Source organism: Astyanax mexicanus, chromosome 18 (genome assembly GCF_023375975.1).
Source record: "Astyanax mexicanus isolate ESR-SI-001 chromosome 18, AstMex3_surface, whole genome shotgun sequence".
NCBI classification, from domain to species: domain Eukaryota; kingdom Metazoa; phylum Chordata; class Actinopteri; order Characiformes; family Acestrorhamphidae; genus Astyanax; species Astyanax mexicanus.
The window spans coordinates 16,759,522-16,783,577 of record NC_064425.1 but is presented as its reverse complement, the minus strand read 5'-3'; the positions used below and the strand labels follow the sequence as shown (position 1 = coordinate 16,783,577).

Here is a 24,056-nt window from a genome sequence, read left to right as displayed (position 1 = left end):
CACATGCCTCCTCCATTACACATGAAGTCAGTCACCGCCTCTTTTCAAGCTGGTGCTGATGCAGCATTGCCGAGGAGCATCACAGTGTACTCGGAGGAAAGCGCAGCAACTCGGTTCCGATACATCAGTTCACAGACCCCTTGGAGTGATGTGGGGAGAGGGTGCCATTTACCCACCCGAAGAGAGCAAGGCCAATTGTGCTCTCTCAGGGCTCCGGCAGCCGATGGCTAGCTACATGAACAGGATTCGAACCAGCGATCTCCTGATCATAGTGGGAGTGCTTCACACTGCAAAAATTACTATTACAAAATGATAAATTATTTGATAAAAAGATAATAGTTAGGTAGAGACTTTGTTTGTTATCTCTTTAATATGTCATATAATAATAATAAGGGAACAAGGCAATACCTAGACATGAAACTAATGAAACTTATCAGTCAGTTGTTTAATTACTTTGCGTCTGTAAAGATGGAGGGACTATGAAGTAAAACAACAAAAATGTGTTCATGTGGTGTTTCTGTTAAACTGTTAAATTAACGCTGACAATCTACACTTTAATCACATCTTGATTGATTCATTTCAACCTAAACAACATTGAAAACAGCCTGCTATAACAGCTTTATTGCACTTCTCTAGTGTGACTGTGCTTCTCAGTTTAACGGTGTTACTCACATATTTAACATAGTCTTTCCACAGCTGCCACCACTGCATGGAGATGAGGAACCAGTTCTGAGCAGGCTGCAGCCCATGCCTGCTCTCTCTCTCCAGCCATCCCCTACACATCCACACACACACACACACACACACACACAATCAAGGCTCAAGACACATTTAGCCAAACTACATTTAGCACTAATCAAAACTCTGTGTTATGATAACATTAGTTTTCTTTTGTTCATTACAAATTGTGCACATATTTGACATAATGAAGTGCAAAAGCAAACAAACAAAAGCTATTATTGCCATTACAAATTAAAAGACACTGCATTGCAGTAAAGGAAACATTAAAAATTAAACACAAAAAAGCTATTAACTATGACTGTTTCTATTAACCACTTTCAATGTTTTCATTATTGTGCACCCCACTATGATATTGTGACCTCTACATCATCAGAACCAATCTAAACTAAACACTGTGTCTTAGAAAGTGTTTAGAGATGGATGTATAATAACCAGAATCATTACCTTTTATTGATATAATTATCATCAAGAGAGGATGGGATGGGCAATGCAATTCAAAAACCAATTTCAACTTGTAATATCGTGGCCAGCACAGGGGTCAGAAATTAGATGAGGTTAACAGAAGGCTTGGCTGGCCTAAATTAAGACCATTTTCACACCTGAATGTCTGGAACATTCATGCGTAACATGGTTCGCATGTTAGTGTACTGTATACACTAATTTTAGTCTGTTTCTTTGGTTTTATACTGCAGTTTAGTGATCATTTGTTTGACTTTTCAAGTGTTGTGCAGAATTTCGCCTCCCCGTCAGAATCGGATTCCTTTTGAGTGCTTGCGTGTCTTGCAGAAGAATGAATGTAACAAATTCCACTTGGACTATTTTTATTCATAGTTATAAAAAATAAGGATTAATCTACAGTTACAGTAGATACAGGAATCACCAGCGAAATCTGTTGTATCCATACGGATGTGTGACTTGCATTCAAGAGAAAGCGAGCAAAATTTTGGCAAAACACCAGTTCTTTTCATCTTCTGTTGTTTAATGGGTGACATCACTGCCTCCACTTTCTGTATTGGTTCAAAAGTCTGAACCTGCATCTAAAAAAGTATTGTCTCTTGAATACCTCATTAAGTTCAGACCAAATTAAAAAGTCTAAAGGTCTGGACAAAAACAAGGTAGCTGTAAAAGTGCTGGCTTGCACTCACCTGATGATCTGGCCCTCCTCCTCAGGAGTAGCAGGTCGCAAGCCTAGAACAATGTGGCACACCTGATGGTGGAGATATATCAAAGTCACAACATGTCTGAAACCAGCATGCAGAAAAAAAGGAACATACAAGTGAAACTGAAAAAGTTGAAACTACTACAGGAACATTGACAGTACCTGAAAAAGCAGGTTGAGGAACTCGTTGGCGAGGGCGCTTTTCACACTCCATATCTGGTAGTCCTCCAGCGTTAAGTGCCCCTGCTGTAACATACACAGGAGGGTGTCATTAAAAGAAAAGGTGCTCACATTCCAAACTTTGTGATGAGCTTGAAAAACATTAAATAAAATCAATGAAGTGGAAAAAGTATGCCAGTTACTTTTGTAGTGTCATGCATCTTCAGGATATCTTCTACGATGTCAGAAACTTTGGAATGCAGTTCCTGAAAAAGAACGGGAAATAGCAACCAGTGATTTAGTAAATGATAATTAGAACAAGATCAAAGGTAGCTTTGAGTTATACTATGAGGTAAGTGAGGCTAAAACCAAAAGTAGGATGCCATTTTCCATTACTTTATGTTCTATATAAATAAAGCAAAAAATATATGCCATTTCAAATTTACATATAGAGGCAGAGCTAGTCCCTTGTTCTGTCCACGCTTTTCTACAGTTATTAGGCTAAATTAATTATTAAAGTCTGTGACAGTATACATTTTATTTGTGGATTAAAGTCAAACACTAGCATCTTCAATTTACTGCAGGCAATTAGGGAAAAAAAGAAACACAAGGAACTGCAGATGGCTTTCTGTGTTTCTCAAACCCATTCTTCATCTTGAAAACAGAAAATGGCACAGAGGAGATGCCAAGTCTCCCGTGGCCAACAGCCAGCCTTGCCAAAGCAGATTTGTTTTAGCAATAACAGGCTGACCATAGCACTAACCCAATCATTTGCTTTCTGCTGTTTCTGTTTGCCTAAAGCCGGTTTGGTGTTCAGAGCTTACCGGCAGGGTGTCGGTGCGGTTATCCTTCCATACTTCCAGCAAGGCCACCACCATCTCGTGCACCTCGTCTCGAGACAGAACACCATCCCGATCTACATCGAACACTTTGAAACAAACTGTGAAGGACAAGGAAAGCATGCTTTAGCGAGGAAATAGGATACCAAAATGATAAACATCTCGAACTTTGCTGAATTGACTCTCAATTAAAACATCAAAGCTAACTAAAATGAAAGGATGCATTCATCCATTCAACTAATTACTGTTACTGCAGCAATGCAACAAAATGGATTATTTCGTGTAAAAGGCTGGAAAAAGGTAGAAATTAGACCTTCCAACACACTCAACCAGATGGAACAGACATGAAAGAAGTGCCCAGAGAAGAAAAGAGAGCTTACACTTCTGTCTTTCAGCCACAGGCCCTCGACAGCAAGCTGAAAGCCCACAAGATATCTCCTTAAAGTCAATATGATTGTCCCGATTCTCATCAAAGGCATGAAACAAGCCTGTGAAATGGGAGAAAATGTCAGTGTTCTGATCAGCTCTTCAGGATGCGTTATGCATACAGACGACCTAATATATTTCAAAAGCAAATACCATATACTAACATCATAACCCCATCACTGAGCCATGAAATTTCTCAATATTGCAAGAGCTTTATTGAGTAGGAGTAGCAGGTGTGTCTGGGTGTGCATTAGAAGACTAATGTGCACACGAGTGCATGTGTGTCGGGCTAACAGCCCGGTGGGGTCCCCTTAAAACCCAGACTCATAAATATTGCATTACCTTCACTTAGCGATGCATGAATAGGGGGCGAGACCAGAGGGACAAAGGTTTCCAAGTCGAAGCGGCCGGTCCTGGACTGGGCTTTTAGAAGCCAGTAGCGCTTTTCCAAGTCAATTATGTCAGATTCTTCTACTGCAACAGAAAAGACAAGAGGATTCACACATTTTGTGGATTTCAAGGATTTTATCAAACTTGTCAGACCTCTGTAGAATGTATGATACAAAATCAGAACAGTTTGGACAGTATTGAGAGAGAGAAAATCTATTTCTTGCATTTACATGGACTGTAATTTTATTGTAGACAGTATGAACCCAAGACAGTTTATGTTTAGTCTGGACAACTTCATTACATTTGATAATATACATTTATTTCTGCATTTCTGGCCTACAAAACATAAAAAAAAAGTTGAGAGTAAAGTATTTACTCAGCTCTCTGTCGCCATTTCTTCACACTTAAAATAAATTTGCGTGCTGAGGATACCCATGAATAAAGTGTTTCAGTAGTTTTCGGATTTAGGATTTTACGGTAAAAAAAAAAAAAGGTAAATTACATTGAAAAAAATAATAATAATAGCCACTTGTAATGTGCGCAGCAGTTGGTCTCTTGTTGAAAGATGCATGGATGTTCCCTGAAAGTACTGTATGTTGCTCTAGGACAGGGGTCGGCAATTAAAAAAAAATCTGTTTTGGAAAATGAAGTGTAATGGGATGGACTAATGGCTCTCCAGCCCAGAGGGTTGTTGAACCCAATTGCAGAACCGTTAAGAAAAATGAGAATAAGCGGAAAGTAAATTTAAAGAGACAGGAGAGGAATTTAAATGAAAGCTTGCCTTTCAGTTTTAACTTCAGAGCAAACAACATTTATTTCTTCAAAAAAGGTCTGGAATCCTGATTTGTCTAATAACAATACACGTTTCCAATGTGTTGTGATCAAATTCTATTATATCCCAGAGGCTTCCAAGCCCTATTTTCAGTAAAATTTTAAGAGACATTTGTGAATGCAACCCCATGTTATAAGTAATCCATTGCCCATGTGGTTCTGTCTTCTGGGGAATCAGTGTTTAGCTAAGGCCCTTGCCCTTTATGCAATGAAATGACTCCCTATTGCTTGACAAACTGTAGGTCTTTCCTCCTGCAAAGATCAATCTTTCTTGAATACTGCTTTTGTAACAAATCATGATTACAATCATCTGTTAAAATATTTTTTTTACCTCATTAGTATATTTAGTAAATTGCTTCATCCCATGTTTTTAAGGAACAGTGCTTTTTAAATATGTATTTTTCACACCATTTCAACTTTTTTTTGCCAATCGATATCAGTACATATAGTAAACAGGTAATTCCAGAAGAAGTGATTGTATGTGAGTCCTCACATACAATATTAACCTAATGAGAGCTTGTTTCTTACAGAGCTAAAAGGGACATTACATAAGAGCCCAGCTTTCACTGCCAGGCGAAAGCCTGACTCACTGAGAATGACAGGCACAGGACTATACAGAGCACTAGGGTGGGTTAAGAGGTTTTAGGATGACTCCCCTTTCATCAGCATAATCTCTAGCTTAAGCTAATAGGATTGGGCTATCCATGCCTCTGGCCCCTCCCAAAGCAGCGAGAGTCATACACACGGCGCAGGTGTCAAAACACAACCAAACAAATGTCACGCCCCTGCCAAACATCATGCTTCCATAAAACCTCTTAAACTAATTACTATTTTAGAAACATACATCATTCATTATGAGCATAAAGCTGAAAACTGAAAACAGCACTTCTGCCTGAGGCCTGGAGACAAATAGCCAGCCAGACAACACAGCAGAAAAAAGTAGGACTGGGTAGCTCTGCAAACGGGTGCAAGAACTGGATATTAGCATAGGATATTTAATATATATATCCTACTAATTATATATTCCAATTCCAATGTCTATACATTCTTAACAATGGTAAACTCTTTAAAGCAAATGTATTAATGCATTAAGATAAGTATCATAATCCAGGGGATATGATTCAGGATATTTCGATTGTTTGAATCAAATTTTAAACACATGACCTGGTTAAAAAGAAATAAATGTTTCTTTTAAAAAGGTTTTATGCAGTTAGAACGGTGAGATACATCGCAGATTACAACACTGATAAATAGTAGTCAGTGTTTAAACACAACAGTAAATGAACCACTTCTGACACCAATCTTTTTTAAATTGTCAAAATATTGCAATACTATATTGAGATTTTCTTATACCCCTACAGACCTAAGCGACAGGCCTAAGACCAACAAAGTATTTTTTTAAGATAAGACACTGGAGAAAATGAAGCAGATTAATAATTTAGAAGTACACAGGATGAGCATGATACAGCAGGCTATTGTCTATTTGCATGAAATACTGTATCTTCAAGAAGCCTATTGAACTCCATATAATCAGCATGCATATTCAATCCATTTTCAGCCTCATTTGGTGAATAGTAACTGTAACACACTTTATAACACACTGTTTTATGATTAAATGTAAATGTCTAGTAAATTAGTAATTGTAGTTAGCTATAATCATTGTTATTGAGTGATTGGAACACACAATGATTATTCAGCACTAAAGCGTATCTGGGGAGAACCAGCACCTGGTTGAGCATAATGCATGGCCACTGCATTGAAGAGTGACTGTTAATCTATAAAAGCAATTACACATAGTATGGATTAGGCACAGGACCATCTTTCATCCTCCATTCTGCAGCCCACCCATTTGGCCATGAGTGGTTCATTTCATTTAATGCAACAACAATGTCAACTAGTTCCAATCATGGCCAACCAGTCTTCTGTGTCATACCAAAAATTGGAGTTCCATCAACAACAGTTCCATCTTTTACTCATAAATTGTCGATTCTTCCCGTTCTACTATATTGCCCGACCTCTCCTTGTTTTCCCCTGCCTGTGCTCAAGCACAACCCCAAATCTGAAAAGGTTGGGGCAACATGGAAAATGCAAAAAAAAAAAAAAAAAAAAAAAACATAAATAAAAACTAAAATTAGTGTTACTTTGACTTATTTAATTGCAGACAGTTTTATTTGTTAATATAAATGCATTCCTGGTTTTCAGGCCTGCACCATAGTCCAAAAATGTTGGGACTAAAAAAAGCATTTACGATACAATTTGGTAAAACATGGCTTTTGGACTTTAACAGAGTGGATGGTCCTTTTTTGACATCGTTTTGGAAAAAAACAGCATCTGTTTCTTTCTTAAATGTTCTGCATCACAGATTCAAATGACAACAATATGCATTTCAACTGTGTGACGGTCCATCCCAGATGTGTCCATGCCCAGAAAAGTCACCGCCACTAACGGACATAGTTAACTTAAGGTTTCTCTTTTGCACAGAAAAGTTTTAAGCAGCCTTTATGAAAGTAACTGTGTACTGTAGTGCTTGACATGTGTCATGTAATTTCTAGCCCATGTGGCACTACTATTAGCTGTTGTCGAATGGCAGATCCTGCTTTTGAACCAAAACATAATTATAATCACCTGTTAGAAATCCAATAATTATTTACTTTTTTTTTTTAACCTAGCACTTAATCGCCCCTGTTCCAACTTTTATTGGATTGTGTTGCAGGTCTGAAAGCAGTAATGGATTTTATTAACAAATAAAAGGACGTTGAATAGACACATTATTGCTGCCGTGTTGCAAGCTCCTAATTAAAGATACCATCCCATAAGAACTCACTCTGCACCCTGCACTTTAATCACAGTTACACCGCAATTACACGACTATCTCTCCACTTCATCCAGTACAACACACTGTGCACCATGCACTTTACTCATAGCCACAATAGACCCACTGGACTCTCCCCCTACTTTCACATTACATACTTTTAGATTTAGTCCTGTCCTACACGGGCATGTAAATAGCACTGAAACATCTTAATCTATAGTTATACAGCTCTGAAAAAATTAAGAGACCACTTAAAAATGAGATTCTTTTGATTTTGCCAAATTCAAAACCTCTGGAATATAATCAGTGGGAAGATGGATGATCACAAGCCATCAAACCAAGCTGAACTGCTTGAGTTTTTGCATAAAGTTATGCAAAAGCAGTGTGTAAGACTGGTGGAGGAGAACATGCCAAGGTACATGAAAACTGATATTAAAAACCAGGGATATTCCACCAAATATTAATTTCTGAACTCTTAAAACTTTATGAATATGAACTTGTTTTCTTTGTATTATATGAGGTCTGAAAGCTCTGCATCTTTTTATTTCAGACATTCCTCATTTTCTAAATGTCATTAGTTGTATTTGGAATTTGACAGCAATGTTCATTTTAGTCAAACATATACCTATAAATAACAAAATCAGAGAAACTAATTTAGAAACTCTTAATTAATAAGAAGTGGTCGCTTACTTTTTCTAGAGCTGTATATTATACCTTGTACATTCAACCGTGCAATATTGTATGTTCATAGTGTAAGTTAATGTGTAAAATTGTGTTAAATTGATTTGACATAAAAATCTTGGGTTCCTACACTCTGCAATGGAACAAAGAGCAAAGTAACATTTTGTTTTATTATTTGTTTACTTGCTTGTATTTGCCTATTCTGTGGTGACACAATATGTGTGTCTAAATTGTGGTTATAAGAGGGAAAACTTAAGCAGTTCACCTCAGCGTTTAAAAGCAGAGCCATTAATTAAAGGTGACAACAGCACAGCTATCTCTGAGGAAAAATAATAATAACAAAAAAAAAGGCATTAGTCTGTAATAATTAGCTGGTCATTACCACCCAAAGAAAAGAAAGCATTTGAATGCCGAAGAAGATGTGGGAGTAAGACTGTTGTGTTCGACAAAAACAACACAGAACACCAAAAGCAAGCAGTCCTGTGAGGCATTCTACTTAGAAATGCGGAGGCCGTACCCACCTAGAGGTGCAACTCTGTCAGAGTGGCAACAGAAGAACCATACCATATTCCAGCGCACATATCACGGCTCTGCTGGAGGTGCTGTGGACCATAGTAAACTCCGCATGGGCCGGTGTCACGTCAAGAAAAAACACAAACCCGCAATCGGCATCGGCATGATACACCTGAACCTGAGCTTCTCTCTGAATTTCAACATCACGCCAGTCAGTCAGTCAGTCAGTCAACCACTGCCCTGCCCAGCAGGACCTGGGACTTCTGAGAGCGAGAAGGCGAGTTCTGGAAGCTGCGTGGAGACGCACACGTACAGATCACAACCACTTCACACCAGCTTCGCACACACACACAACACGGGCCGCCTTGCTTCGTTAAGAGGATAATCTGGAGCAGGCAGCAGATTACTGTCTCTCTGAGGTTCCCTCTCTGATTGGTTTTGGACAGGAACACACAGCGCAGAATCTTTCTAGCTCTGTCCTTGATTGACAAAACAAACCCATTCTAAATTTACTCGCTCATTTGCATAAGCCAATTGCTTTTGTGTTACATCTTACAGGTAGCACCTTAGGAAAAAAAGACGAGACAATGGAGAAGGCCTGAGGATGAGACATGGAGGTGTGGAGACAGCGCCACCCCTGCAGTGCCCACCATTAATTTTGGTGGAGCAAAGCCAAAACAGGGCTCTATACAGGGTTTATACCCTTTTTAACCTATAAATTTCCACTATATTTTTATGACTTATTCATTACTTTTCCATGCCTTCAAGGACAGTAAAACCAAAAATCCTAAACTAAAACTAATCAAAATTGATTATAGTAGGCCTAAAATGAATCTGATAATGTTGACACACACTCTTTAATAATAAAATGTGTGCCAGGTCCTGAGAGCTTCATTGTGTAGGGTTAAATTACTGAATTAACTCTGAACTGATGTATTTGCTGTTCGCTCAAAATAGATTTTCTCCATCGACAAACGGAAACGCAAAGGATTGTAGACCAAATTTCCATTACCTTTCCAAAATTGTCTGGGTATTTTTATTGTTCCAAAACTTATCCAGGCCTGGAAATTGCTATTTTCAAATTCCATGACTTTTCCTGGTTTTTCATGACTGTATGAACCATGCTATAGTTAAAATCTGGATTAGGGTTTGTGACTTAAATTATAAACTATAAGAGATAGGGGAAATAGAGATAGAGTCAAAGATCAAATAGATCTGATACTTCATTCTAAATTTTTGGACTGGGTACAGATATTGTGTACACGGGGCATGAGCAAGTATGTGTGGAATTATATGTTATACTTTTTAATACCACTCAATAACAATAGAAATTTTTTAACTAAAAATAGGGACCAATGCAAAATTAGGACTATCTAACTTGCTTACAATTTTCCATGCCTACAGTTACATCTACAATAGCCATAAGCAAGCAACGAATGTACACAAAAATATCATCTCTCAGAACCATAAATAATGATGTTCATTTTGTTTAATTAAAACTGGTAAGTTAACATGCATACCAAATTTAGAAAATGCTCAATGCAATTGTTGAATATAAAACCAAACTTGTATTTACTGACAGTATTTTGTCCTTTGGGAAATGGATTTTATTAAAACAAATTCAGGCAATTTTTAAGATAACCATATTTAAGCCTGTTTAAGGATTTGTAGATTCCCTGGTGCAATTACTTAACGTGTATAACAAGCCAAAAGAGTGACCACACATTTCCCAATTTTTACTCACTACGGAGCATTCACCATTACAAGATGGTACCAGCTCTTGAAGGTAAAGTTCAGCATTAGTCACAAATCACATGGAGCCAGCCAGTTTTACTCATACAATGTAGTTGGGCAGCATAACACGCTTAGAGCAGAACACTAAATGCTAATTCTATTCACCCAGAGAGAGAGAGAGACCAATACTTCTCTCTTGGACCTCAGCCACAGAGAACCATAGTCTCTTCATCAGGGACTGAACTCACAATCTCCAGTTCTCAGCATGCTAGCATAATGCTTACAGATATTGCTTTATCTTCTAAATGTGTGCTTTAAGCCTCAGTTAGCTGGAACACAGTTTGTGATGTGGTGTTTAGCCTGTTAGAAAGCCAATCTAAGCCTAGCTGGCATTTAGCCTTTCTGGCACTCAGACACCAGTCACTTAACATCATTCTCTCAGTCATACTTGTGTCAGTCTACAGCAGCTGCCCTGAGTCCTCTGACACTCAAAAGATCTGTAGCTAAGCTGGCTAGCTAGATTAAAGTAAGCTAAGTTAGTGAGCTACAAAATCAAACACGATATAAAAAAAAGACATTTCTGCTTCTGTCTATTTAACAGCAACCATGCGAGCTGAGCCATTCTTATCTTAATGTTTACAAATAAGGTTTCAGTCAGCGAGACTTCTAAGAGAATTCTGTGGTGAGCAGAATGTTATCATGCTGCTAACTAAGCTAAGCTAACTAAGCTAACTAAGCTAATGCTAACCAGCTTCTCTCTGCTGGTTCGAAGCAGTTAAATATCTGTAACATTCAGACTGATGGATTAACATTAATTGAATTATTGATTTAAAAATGTTCAGTGTTCTCTAAGTCAGTAATTCAGAAACAAACTAAACTTTGGATTTTTTTTTTTTTTTTTTTTTTAAATAACTGGAACACATGCCATCTAATCGCAGGTCCATCTACACAAATTGCATTGCTTGCCCTATTCCCTACTCTTTGTAATATTATTTACAAAAATGAAATAGCAATATTTTGTCTAAATAAATAAATAAATATATATGTCTCATGATATTAATAATGACCCTCTGTATACTGAAGTAAATAAATAAAACAACAATAAAAAACAGATCTCAGCCAGATATAATTTACCACTGACTATTGCACCTGCACACATTGTGATGGCGATGCTAAAAAGATATATTTTGCATCCCCAACTGCAGTATTATTTTGCGATGGTATGACAAATAAAAATTAATACCCCCTCACCTTACTGTCTGCTAAATCAGACTGGATTTTCAAATCGGATTTGAAACACTACATTAGGTCAAGAAGACTTTCATTGCTGTTCAAACTGCAGAAGATCTGCTCTGCTCACAATAGATATGTAGCACAACAATGATATATTTCATACATTTAAATTACTAGGGAATTCAGAAACATTTAACAGACACATAAAAACCTGCATAGTTTGCATATTAATACTTTCTATTGCCAATCAGCAGGATAAATTTTTAAAGTCTGCTTTTTTGTATTGTGTCTTACAGGTATCAAACAATCTTGTTATGTTTAAATGCTGCACACACACACAGAAGCACACACACTTACTTCATTGCACTTCATTAGTATAACAAGATAAGCTGCATTAGAGCTATAGTCTGATGCTATTATGAACTAGTCAATGGTTCATAATAGTTCATTTAATTTTGATTAGGTGTCAGAAGTCGCTCACACACTTACGTGCCCAAGTTATTTAATTTGTCCACTATTTTCCACTTAAAAATAGGAATACGCCAAAGTGGGAATTCTGAGCCAATGCCGATATCTGATATAACACATTTATATATGCCGATGCCAGTTTTCTGGCATATAATACAAACAACAGCAAGTATCGTTTTGAAATGTTGGTCAAATCAGCCGATGCCTATGTTTCTAAAAAAAAAAGCAATTATCAGTCAGTACCGATATAATTCCGTCATAATCGTGTATCCCTACTCACAAATCACTGTAGAATCCTCCAGAATTACAACCACTTGAGCCATTCCATAAAAAAATCAGTTATTTTATTTACTATTGCAAGTTTTTATTTGAAGTAGCTTTATTTATAAAGAAATATAAGTCTAAATAGCGAACACTAGTCTAAGAATAATGTGTTATAATAGTGTAGGAATGCATGTCCTGGCATTAGGAAAATCCAACCAGGCATTATTGATTAACCAGCTCTGTGTATCAGTCAATCACCAATTAAAGATTTCCTCTCAGCGTTAGCAATCTATACTATTTTAAAAAGCAAATCCACATGTCTGAGCTTAGACATCTTATTAATATGCTAAAAATGCAAGCTGTAGTTTTAGTGGAGAACCAATTTATTGAGCTTTTTCATTTGCACTTGCTAAAAGATTGGCTCTGAGCATCAAAAAAAAATCAGTAGGCTAAATTATACAGGTCTGCAGATGGAGGTCAAAGGATAGCTCAGCTGATATCCAATGAATATCTTACAGGCCCCAGCCATTACTATTTCATGACAGCAAAAGCACTGAGCGACTGAACGGGTAAAACGCATTTGACCCCTAAATGCATCATCATCTAATGCTGTAAAATCCAAGCCAATTTGTCTGTGCTGGAAGGAGGCTGTCTGAAGGAGGAAAAGATGGGGAACAAATGCAGTCATTTCCTGCAGTGTGTCAGGCTGCGGGTAATAGCTGGGTGGTAGTGACAGCTGCAGAGTTGTGGAGCGATGTCCCCCTCCTCACAACAGGGCCGCGTGAATGTGTGTGTGTGCTCGCGTGGACATGTGTTCAGCGAGTGGGAAGTGGAGCCTGTCACTTGCCATTATCACACTCAGACGCTTCTCTCCCTGCAGAGGAGAGGGCTTTCGCTGATGCCTGCCATGTGTGTGAGAAGGCTACAGGGCTGAACGCTGGGCTCCTCACACAGCTGCAACGCAGGCTTTGTACCAACAGGGGGGAGAAGGGGAGGGATGAGGGGATGAGGGGTGGTGGGGTGGTGTACGAGACAGCTTACACATCATCGGCTTCAGGAACAAAAAGCCTCATTGATAAACTCCTGCTAAGTCCAGGAAAGCCCACAGCTAGTCCTCGAAAAACATCAACATTTGAGCCACTTTGTCAACACAGCTCTAAAAACACGTGTGCACACGCTTTGCACGACTCCCCCAAATCTGTCTGCTAATAGGCACTATATGTCAATAAGAGCAATTAGCTGGTAAGGCACTGGGTAATGCAGGGGTGTAGTGTAGAGGTTTCTCCTCTCTGCCTGGGCAGTACTGGGCAGTGCCACTTACAGTGTGTGACTCCGGCCAGCGTCTGGTAGAACGTGGGCGTGTCGCTGTCGTCGGTCAGGGTGACGCACACGCCGCCCGAGAGCAGCCAGCGGGAGAATGTGAAGGCTTCTTTGTTCTGCAGGAGCCAGCCCTTAAACCTCTCATAATTCACCTTCTCACCCTGCCAGAAAACACAAAACAAAAGACAATGCCAATCAATGCAACCCTTAATGAGGGCAATGTAGCTCAGCAGATACATTCCTTTTAATTGGAAAAAAAGAAACATAGATTTGTGGTAATTTATTTATGCTTTGAACCCTACTTTGTTTCAATATGGCAATGGTTTACTTCCATTTAAATATTTTTGTAGCACACTATGTATAGCACATAAAAGGGACGCACAATATTGAGGGGAAAAAATCTTTACAAATATATTTGTTCTAAATTTGTAATATACAAATACAAAGAATTTTAACACAAATAACTAAAAATCAACAATTAAGAATGTCACACAATTAATAAGGAAGTCCATGTAGCCAAGGTTAGGTTAAAATAAATGTAACTGGGAAGATATAATTTGCTCTTGTTATTTAAATTTAATTGCAGATTAGTTGGTGATGTTGGTGATCATGCATGTTTCTCAAGCTACTTAATTGCAGTTTTTTAATTTAAAGTAATAATTGCCTCAATCTCATCATAGAGCTGCAGTGAAAAAATACAGACTGACAGAATGTAAGACTTAAGTCTTTACAGTTTGGAAATACTGGGCCAAGAGAGCCATAAAAAATATGCTATTGGTTTTAAGCACTGACAGAAAATACAGAGTTTTATTTCTATGTTATGTTAGCAAAAAATGAATTTAAACATCTTCATTGCCTTCATGATCAGGTAGAAAATTCATAAATAGTCACCAGCTAATTTTAAAAGCTGGGAACTACATAGGAGTTATCTGGTAATTGAGTGATTAATCATTTGAAAAAACAATTATTCAATTTGATGACTGACAGATTATTTCTCTCTCAAAACATAGTGAAATTTGTTGCAGCCCTAATACTAAGGTATGTCTATTGGTAGCCTCTGCTGATTTTTTTGAACTCCCTGGGTTAAACCTCAAAGTGTTCTACCTAGAGATAGTGAGATTGATCACCATTTTAAAAACGAGTGTAAAATATAGTCTATAACAAGGCCTAAGCTCTGTCCAGCTAACTAATCATATATATGATGAATCACATACAAAATGAAGGTCTTCTGCATTCTGCACTGACCGAATAAATGACAAAACCCTGCTGCTAGAGAGGATAATCAATAACATTACTGCTCTGGAGGAAGGAGTAAATAGGAAGGAGTGGCTGTCTGTCAGAGCAGCATTAAGTGACCTCTTTGGCACCCAACAAAAAAGCCGGTAAACATTTGCACTATCACCTTCTAAGCTGGGCTTTAGAGAAGTGGTGTCACATCTCAAAGGCTCGTCAGCGCAGAGAGGCTAAGAACAGCTCTACAGTTCTGCTATTTATATATGTATAGTTAAACATCCAGCGAGAGGCTGGATTTAAAATGCAGAAAGCACTTTCTAATCCAGTTATCTCCGAGCTAACACCAAACTAGGCTAAACGCTCCTGCAAAAGCCACTCTTTCCATGCAAAAGTTACTTTCTCTTAAAGACTGAACTCTATGCAGTGTGAGATGCTGAGATTTTGTGTCATTGTCTCGAGACATGTTATGGCTTATGCTGGATTGAATGCAACACTGAACACAGAGATGTTGACATTTTGGACACTGCATTCTTAACACCTTCTGCTTTTCATCACAACCTCTGCCTTATTTCCTGCCTGGTGTTTATTGAGAAAGCATGATTGCTGTCTAGGAGCCTGTGCGGCCGCTGAGTCTGACAGGCAGCCTGCGGAGGCGGTATTGACTGGCAGGGGAGAGTTAAGGCCCTGCCTGTCGGAGGTAAATCAGAGAGGCTGGTTAGTGCGTCAGGCAGAGATGGTAATCCAGCATGACAGGCGCCCGACACTGACCTCCAAGAAGCACTTCTTCAGCGAGGGCGGCACTTCCCCGTCCACAGAGCGGAGCATGTTCTCCACCTCATCTCGCACAACATAGCTGCCCGAGTCGTTGGCGAACAGACTGAAGATGTCTGTGAAAAGAAGAAACAGCTGTTATTTATTTTCTTACCACTTAAAAAATGCCTGTCCTTAATGTACTTTTCTGAGCATTTTATGTATATTGTTAGTACAATACAAGCTGTTTGATTACATTATCACAGAACATTTTAATCAAATATACTGTGTTTACACTATACATAACATATAATGTGGAAATGTCTTTAGATATCATGATGTATTATTTTTTGCCTAATTCTGTGCAATAATATATTGTTATGACAGCATTAACAAATAAGTGTGCTTGAATATTCAGAATCTGTAGTTCTGAATAAATTTAACCTCAGCCTCACCAGTCCTAAAAGAGAATTAGGAAAGTCAAATCAATCAAATAAGACAGCAATATTAGACTTTATTTATTTATTAATAAAAATGGTCTTATATGTCATATCTGTTAAAGTATTAAAAACTTTAAAATTAGCAGATAATTAAAAGGTGAAATTAGAGTCAGTGCAATGATTTAAAACATCTGGTCATTTGCAAGGGTTGTTTTATTTAAAGAACATGGATCTATTATTTAAAGTATGATCTTTGTGTTGTTTATGTGGAGGTGTGTCAATGCACAAAAAAAGGTGAACAAGAAGGCTGTGGGACCAGTGTTTTGTGAACAAATTAGACAGTTTTCCCACATCTGGGTCAGGACAGCTTGTCATCTGCAATAAATTCTAAATTATACCCACAAATTCTGAAGAAAAATATCAGGACATATGCGTGTGAGCTGAATCACTAAAGTATGTGGGTCATATATTTTGGATCAGAAAAGTCAAAGCCTGATTTTAACCTAACAGAAAATTTGTAGAATAACTGGAAGCAGACAGTTTATGGTAGGAAACCCACCTACATAACAGAGCTGAAGCTGGTTTGTATGGAGGAATGGGATAAAATTATTTCAAGCCAACAAATTAACAGTTACCAGAAACATTTGCTTTGATTTTTGCAGAAAGAGATCACATAATATACTAAAAACAAAGGTTTATCACTCAGATATGTTAGATATATTAGATTACATATTAGTCATTTATTTATTAAGAAAAATGATCCAATGATCGAAACATTTCTCTCATTAAAAAAAAAAAGATTCTTATTGAGGAAAACCTGACGATAGGATGATAAATGCAGAAATACAGAATTTTCTAAAGAATTAACAAACTTTCAGCACCAATAAAGAACTATTTTTACCAATTATGTACAATGTAAGGTGCTCTGTCAGGACCATTTTACTGGTCTTCTCTACTTCTCCAACATGGCTAGGACATGTTAGTCCCGAAAATGCACAAAAAATGCTCTCTCTCTCAACTCTCAGAGAAACACACACTTCTTATCAGAGTCCAGCAGGCAGTGTGCCTTGACACCCTCAGCTCTATGCACCTCCACATCAATCACAGTTGTCAAAGTGTGGCACTGCTGCAGGGCCTCACATCCAAGAGGAAACGTCAGACCGCCAGCTCTCAAAGGAATCCTAGAGTCGCCTCCAAACTACCTGACTACACGCTCTGCCAGCAGCTGTGAATATCTGTCTTTCTCTCTGAAGCAGAACAGCTCTTCCAGGCTTAGTTCTTTTCAAAAGTACGGGCATTTACAGTGGAGGTGCATGAATGTGCTGAGTCCAGGCTGGGGCTGGCTGCCGGGCTGCTATTTTTAAAGAGCATTGCGGAGCACCCACTGGGAATGGAGTGCAGTTGCAATACAGTGAGAGCGCTATGCAAAATAAGCAAACTACAGATAAGCTTCCTTCTTATCAGAATAACAACATGCTGCATTTAAACCAGAGCTGGAGGCTTAACTGAAGAAGATACATTCAGGTTACTGGTGCCAAAATGAAGGGGATCTAGCGGCTCTGAAGATTTACATTTGGCTTTTTCCTCATCTCGTCCTCTTGTTAACAGAACCAGGCCAACGATGAGGTTGTTGAAATGTAGCCCTTTTGGTGTGCCTCCAAACGAGTTGTAGATCACCTACAGGGATTAAAAAAACACACAAAAACAATGCAAGTGTTAGCCAAACACATTTACTGTTCGTATCCTATTACAGTTGGTATACAATTTCCCATAATTAACACAACAACAACAACAGTTCTAAGGACATCTCACTAAACTAAAATGCTTCAATGGAGTGTTGAAAAGTTCCTTGAACCCACTTTTGATGCTATAAAAACAGTTTTAAAAGGTTTGTTATCAAAACATCAGCGCAAATAATTATTTAAGTTTCCAGAAGCTTCTTCATATATATGTATATATTTATATATTTCCTGCCTAAAGATTTTGTTCACAGTATAAATCCCAAGCATGTCCAATTAGTGCACTCCACCTGTATGAAAAAGTTGAATTTGCAACTTTTAACTAATAAATAAGTAAGTAAATAGTTAGTACATCATTTTTGCCAAATACCAGAGCAAATTCAACCAAACGTTTGTGTCCAATAGGTTCAAAATTACATGACATATACTATACATCCAAAAATGTCCAGATACACCATAATCTAATTAATACATTCAGCTAGTACAAAGTTTTTTTTTTTTGTTTTTTTTACACCTGCACAAATTATCTAAATTTGGTTTAGTTTAATTTGGACTCGTCTGTTTTCAACCTGATTCGATTTGTATGGGCAAATGTAATCACATTCCAATATGGACCCTTGGGAGGAGTTGGTCTTGGTCATGTCCTAAATCCTATCCAATTACCAGATATAATTACAACATGATTTATTATCCAGAAAATTACTACAGCAATAAACAAATGTCATATCTGCTGTTGCTCCATGTTAAACTGCAATGAAATAAGTTTTATTCTGAAAAACAGGACCTTCTTTCTGTATTTACTTTCTTGTTCCCACCCCAGCTCTGACCAATAAGCAGGTAACACATTCTATACAGAGATTGGTGTGACACATTATGAGGGTTTTTTAAACACTTAACTTATGTGAACCAGAGCAAATGGACTATATGTGAAAAATAAATACTGATAAAACAGGTATATGTGGATAACTTGAAGGCTAATTTTTTTTTTGACTATGTAATACAGTAACTAATACCTCAAACATGTGAGTCTATATGAGATTACTTAGCAAAGCACTTGTCTTATAGTTCAAAACTACAGTGTGATAATCTAATCATACAGTATGGTTTCCTTTTTTTATTTAGCCAAAATAGCACTGAAGGTTCAGTACAAACATAAAAAAGGAAACGTTGGTCTGCTGAAATATTTATTTGTTGAGCAACTATGGGTTAAGGGATCAAACTATAAATTAAATAACTTTTTTGCAATATATCCAACCCATGGAAGTGTTGAAACAAGATCTTCTGTGTGATTCTAGGCCAAGTATCGATTAGCCTTTTAGAGTCAAAATATATATATTTTTTTTATCCAAGGCTAAGGGGATTTTTAGAATATCTGTATTAAAAATTCCATTAAAATGCTACATTGCTGCACCTTTCAAACAGATATAACTGTCTATTTTGTATTTACAGCGGCCTGACCTGCTTTATTTTCAAATCAGGATGAGCTGGAAGGCATATAGATTTTTAGAAGGGGAAGGGCGTGATGGTGCCCTGACAGTACATCAATCTGCACAAAGAAGGCTTCATACGCCTGTCACAGAGTGGCAAATTCCTCCTGCTCCTCACTGACGAATGACCTTGAGAAGGTACAATCTGCCACATACAGAGCAATTACAAACGGAACTGCTGAGATTTGCTGGAGAGCGAAGAAGAAATCTCACGTGCTGCTGGAGTGATCTTTGTCCTAGCAGAGCAGAAAATGATAAAGGTGAACGTTCCTTAGTCTCCAGCGAGAGCAGGCAGGAAGCTGACAGGGTGTGATGGCGTTAATGAACGCGGGACGGTAGAAATCAGCACAGGCTGTTGGCTGGCCAGCTAGCTGTCAGTAGGGCTAAATGAGACTGCATCAGCTCCCTCAGGCTCACTTTTCACTGTGATGGAATGAGCTTTGGACTTTTCCTGTCACTAGCTGTTGATGGACAGAGGGTCAGGCGTTACAGTCAGCCTTAAGGGTGAAGATCAACTGCCTTCTGGCCTGACCAAACAATTACCTCTACTCAGCCTACAGAGAAGGGTAGTCTGTGTGTGTGTGGATTTTTGCTGCCAAAAAAAATCTGTTATTGTCCTGCCATAAAGGAGAAATCTGGAGTAAAATGGACTTGGGGTGTAGTAAAAACATAAGTAAAGGTAGCACAAACTTTTGTTGAATAGCCTACCTCCGTTCTCACCCCCAGCATTCTGAAATACAGCGCTTTTAACCAATGCCTTCAACAGGCTTACAATGCTAGGGATAAAGGCATAGCAGTGCCCATGCAAAGAAATATCTTTTTTCTATCAATAACAAGCTCAGAGTAGCTCCATACTTCATTGGTACAATTCGGAGGGCCCTGACATTTAAAAGGAGGCAATGAGAACTTTGAAAGTGCACAGGAAGCTTGTTAAAAAACAAAATAGCATTTAATACTGAGGCAAAATACTGTAAGTAAAGCATACATATAAACAAAGAACAACTTGAAATACTAAATACATTCACTGTACAGAACCTTGATTTGATTTATATGTTGTATACCTATTACTCAAAACCTTTTATCTCCATTTTAATTAAAAAGTGCATTTTCCTCATCATCACTAAACAATCCACAGACTTATTTTCAAAGTATCATATATGTATCAAAATATGAATCTCCAGAATGGTGACTTTAGAGGAGAAGGCAAAATATCATTAATATTTTTCTTACCTCTTACTCATACAGTTTTAGAGTAATTTGTTGTGTTTGGTGTGTTCAAACAGATTTATTCACACAATGTAAAGAGCTACAAGGTTCACATGATGGAGCATCATTTTACAATTACATTTATGGCATTTAGCTGACACTCTTATCCAGAGCAACTTGCAAGGCCACCCATTAGACAGGTGGGCCAATGGTGTGTTAGGAGTCTTGCCCAAATACTCTTTTTGGTGTATCTTATCAGTTTATGGGAATTAAACCCAAGTTTCCCCACATGATGTAAAAGCTTACAAGCAGGTGGTGATGTTATCCACTGCGCAACACCAACAACCACACATCAAAAGCAAAAAATGGAGATACATGTTTTTAACTGGACAGCAGCAATATGCAGTAATGAATCAATACACCTGAAGGTCATTACCCTTTTTTTTACAGAACAGGCAAAAATGCAAGAATGCAAGAAGTTTCAAATGTAGAATTTATACAAGAGATTTTTACCCTAAGCTTTTTTTGTTAATTTCCGACATGGATTTAACCCACAACATTATATTTATATTAAGCAGAAATGTGTGAAGCATGATGGTTTTGAGAAGAAAAAAAAAAGGGCGTGTCTAAGAAGTTACATAATAAGCAAATATCGTCTTGCCTACTTTCAGCACAATCTGCTTCTCCTTTTGACCCTGCACTTGTGTTAAACGTGCTAGTGAGGACTGGGAATTGGGAGAACACACAAAAACATCTCTCTGAATTACAGTAGCAGGTTAGGACTGCATCAGCAGTTCTCTGGTGAACGGAAGATACTCGTGATAAAAGCATCACATGCTGCTTTGGGCGAGGAGATCTCACAACAGCAAGGTTGTGGACGTGGAGCTAAATATATCCCTGCTGCTACAAAATGGTACTCTATTTCCAGTTGGAAGCTTTTTTTTCTTAAGTGAATGAGTGGCACTTTCTTTTCAGAGGAGGAATTTCACAGCACGCCGGTTCTCCGTGAAAGGTCATATTTATGCTTGAATTAATGAACTTCAGTTGTTGAGGAGCTACAAGGCCCAGAAATCGAAATGATCAGGCCTGGTTTAATCTCAGAGTGTCAGGAACTCTTGTTCTGTTCCACTGTTCTCCAAAGGCCAGATCAAAAGCAACAACATGAAAATAAATGATGACAGGCTTTTAGATTGTAGTTCCAATGACAACCATTGACCGAAGCAGAAGCAGGAGGCTGCCAGGTTCCAGAAAGTACAAAAGCCCGGCTCTTTGTGCAATATTCCCAGCGTTTTTTTAACAGCACTCTGAATGCTGAGCAATAAGACTCACAGGGCGAGGCAGATGCACTGATTTCTGATGACAAGATATAGAAAGACAGACAGACAGATAGATTAGAGGACTAAAGCTAATGTTAAGATATACAGTTAACAGCTACCCACTGTTGCCCCCCACAAAAATCACTTTATCAAAGCTGATCCAGACCAGGGGTGGGTGATATGGCCCTAAAATAACATAAAAAAATTAGGGTTGGGCAGTATTGGAAATTGGAAATTCTTTAAACATATGAGCAATTCTTGATTATAATTAAAAAAAAAAAAATACACAAACTATTGTTTATTTTACAACCGTACAATCAGCTTTTATAATGAACATTGTCCAAATTAATTTTTTTAGATGAGAAAACATGCACTAATTTACTGAGTTTTCTTCTGGCCAATTTTTGTCCAATTTTAAAAATTGCAATAAAAATTGATCTAATTAACCTCCCAGCCCTAATCACATTATTTTAGGGTACTGATGTGATACAATTTATGAATAATATTATTGGCGATATAAAAAACACTGAAAAAAAAATATTTCAGTAATATTTTGTAAACAACAGTTTCTTACCTAGACTGATACACATAATGTAGGGTGATATTTAAAGAAATGTTCAAAATTCATAATATTTAGCATCATATTGCATTTATTATAAAATTTAGCAGCAGATTTCTAAAAAAAAAAAAAATACTACAGTTTACTACTAGTTTAATACTACAGCTATTTAGGTTGTATTATGATTACACTTTATGTAAGGAAATGTGTAGCAGTGATGAAATCCGGGATATACAAAACTAAATTCATCATAATGCCATAAAATATTGCCATATTGCCCCATTGTAACTACCAACATAAATATAGACAAAATATCTTTAAAGGTTCAGTAACTAGCAGTAACTAGAAAACCAAATACAAATCTTACTGCAAAACCATGACCATTATCAGTGTTTTTTTAGATTAAAGTATATTTTTATATATAAAATTATAAAAATATCATTGTGTATATGATATGATATGAGCACCCCTACTCCTGACCCTGGCACAAAAGTACTTGTCAGCTAAATTATGCATTCATGCTTGAAGGCGGAAGACAATAAGGGAAATACATCAAACAGAACAATAGCCATGTGAAAATCCCTTCTGCAAACATTTTGTTTCTATTTAAATTAAATCAATGGCATCAGCACACTGTGCAGTTCTGACTGTGGCTGGTCCAAAACATGAGCAACCATGTGGCAATTTCAGATCTAATTACAAGCTCCTAGGCATTAAGGGATGCAATTTGAAAGTTGAAAGCTGAGCATCAGAGTTATGAAGGCCCTTCCCTGCAGAAATTGGAGTGTTCGCTACAGTCATAATGAGAAACATCATTAACTCACAGATGGCTGTTCGAGACAACTTCAGGAGGGCAAAAAAAAAAGGAAAAAGCAGAAAACTTTAAAGAGCAGAATAAAGATTTGGCTAGACTGAGATTTCGATCCCAATTTGCTGTCTGAGGCATGTCTCCGTACGCCAGCCTAAATTGACCATTTCTTCCCTTGAACCTCCCAGACGCTTTAACATAAACGAAAGGAATAACAGAGCAAAAATGGATTCTGGCCCCAGAGTGCCATAGAGACAGCAGCTACACACTGTTAGGCTAGTTATGCTTTAGGTGTTCAGTCATGTGAGATTATTAGGATACCCTATGAAAATGTTTGTCTTTTTTAATCATATTTAAACATGTGGACATCTAATATTCATTTTATTAACATTAAACGAATGAGGTTAGATAACTATATTCAAACTTGTGCAGTGTGTATTCTAACTATAGCAAGAGCTACCTGCAGGTCAAAAGATGACACTGTAGGATTGCTAGGGACTTTTTTTTTTGCCTATTTTCTCCCCAAATTACACATCAATTACCTATATGCAAGATGTGCCTTGAAACAAAGCTCCCAGCTATGAGGCTTCACGGCTTAAACACAGTCTGTGCTGTGGGGTTTAGCCTTGTAAGTTCACTTATCTAAGCCTAGATAGCCACTTACTTATCCAAACTAGTGATGGGACGATACACTTTTTTCAGCTCCGATCCGATACCGATATAAAACTGATATAAAATTGCCGATACTGATACAAAAACCGATACTTTTAGTTTAATAATAGTACTGTGATTAAGGTCACATAATGAGTCTGAAACAGACCATACAGCCCTTTGAAGAGTATACACAAGTGCATTTAATGTAAATGCATTCAAAAGTCATTTATTTGACACACTTTATATGCAAATACACAATAGTTTCCTTTCAAATTAAATGTTTTAATTTTTATT

General features: G+C 37.6%; 1 protein-coding gene across 3 annotated transcripts in view; it reads right to left on the bottom strand.

Annotated features, from left to right (window-relative positions):
• usp32 (ubiquitin specific peptidase 32) overlaps window positions 1-24,056 on the bottom strand; it is a 69,632-nt gene that overhangs the window by 28,811 nt on the left and 16,765 nt on the right. For 2 of the 3 annotated variants that reach the window (XM_007245951.4, XM_007245952.4), the window contains exons 3-12: window positions 17,565-17,670; window positions 15,572-15,690; window positions 13,572-13,731; window positions 3,667-3,798; window positions 3,279-3,386; window positions 2,884-2,999; window positions 2,263-2,325; window positions 2,063-2,146; window positions 1,887-1,948; window positions 673-775 (exon numbers count right to left, since the gene is read on the bottom strand). In XM_007245951.4, the coding sequence (XP_007246013.3) occupies window positions 673-775; window positions 1,887-1,948; window positions 2,063-2,146; window positions 2,263-2,325; window positions 2,884-2,999; window positions 3,279-3,386; window positions 3,667-3,798; window positions 13,572-13,731; window positions 15,572-15,690; window positions 17,565-17,670 (1,053 nt within the window). Of the gene's footprint in view, window positions 1-672; window positions 776-1,886; window positions 1,949-2,062; window positions 2,147-2,262; window positions 2,326-2,883; window positions 3,000-3,278; window positions 3,387-3,666; window positions 3,799-8,559; window positions 8,760-13,571; window positions 13,732-15,571; window positions 15,691-17,564; window positions 17,671-24,056 lie in introns of those variants that run through there. The other variant, XM_007245953.4, reaches the window with a different exon arrangement.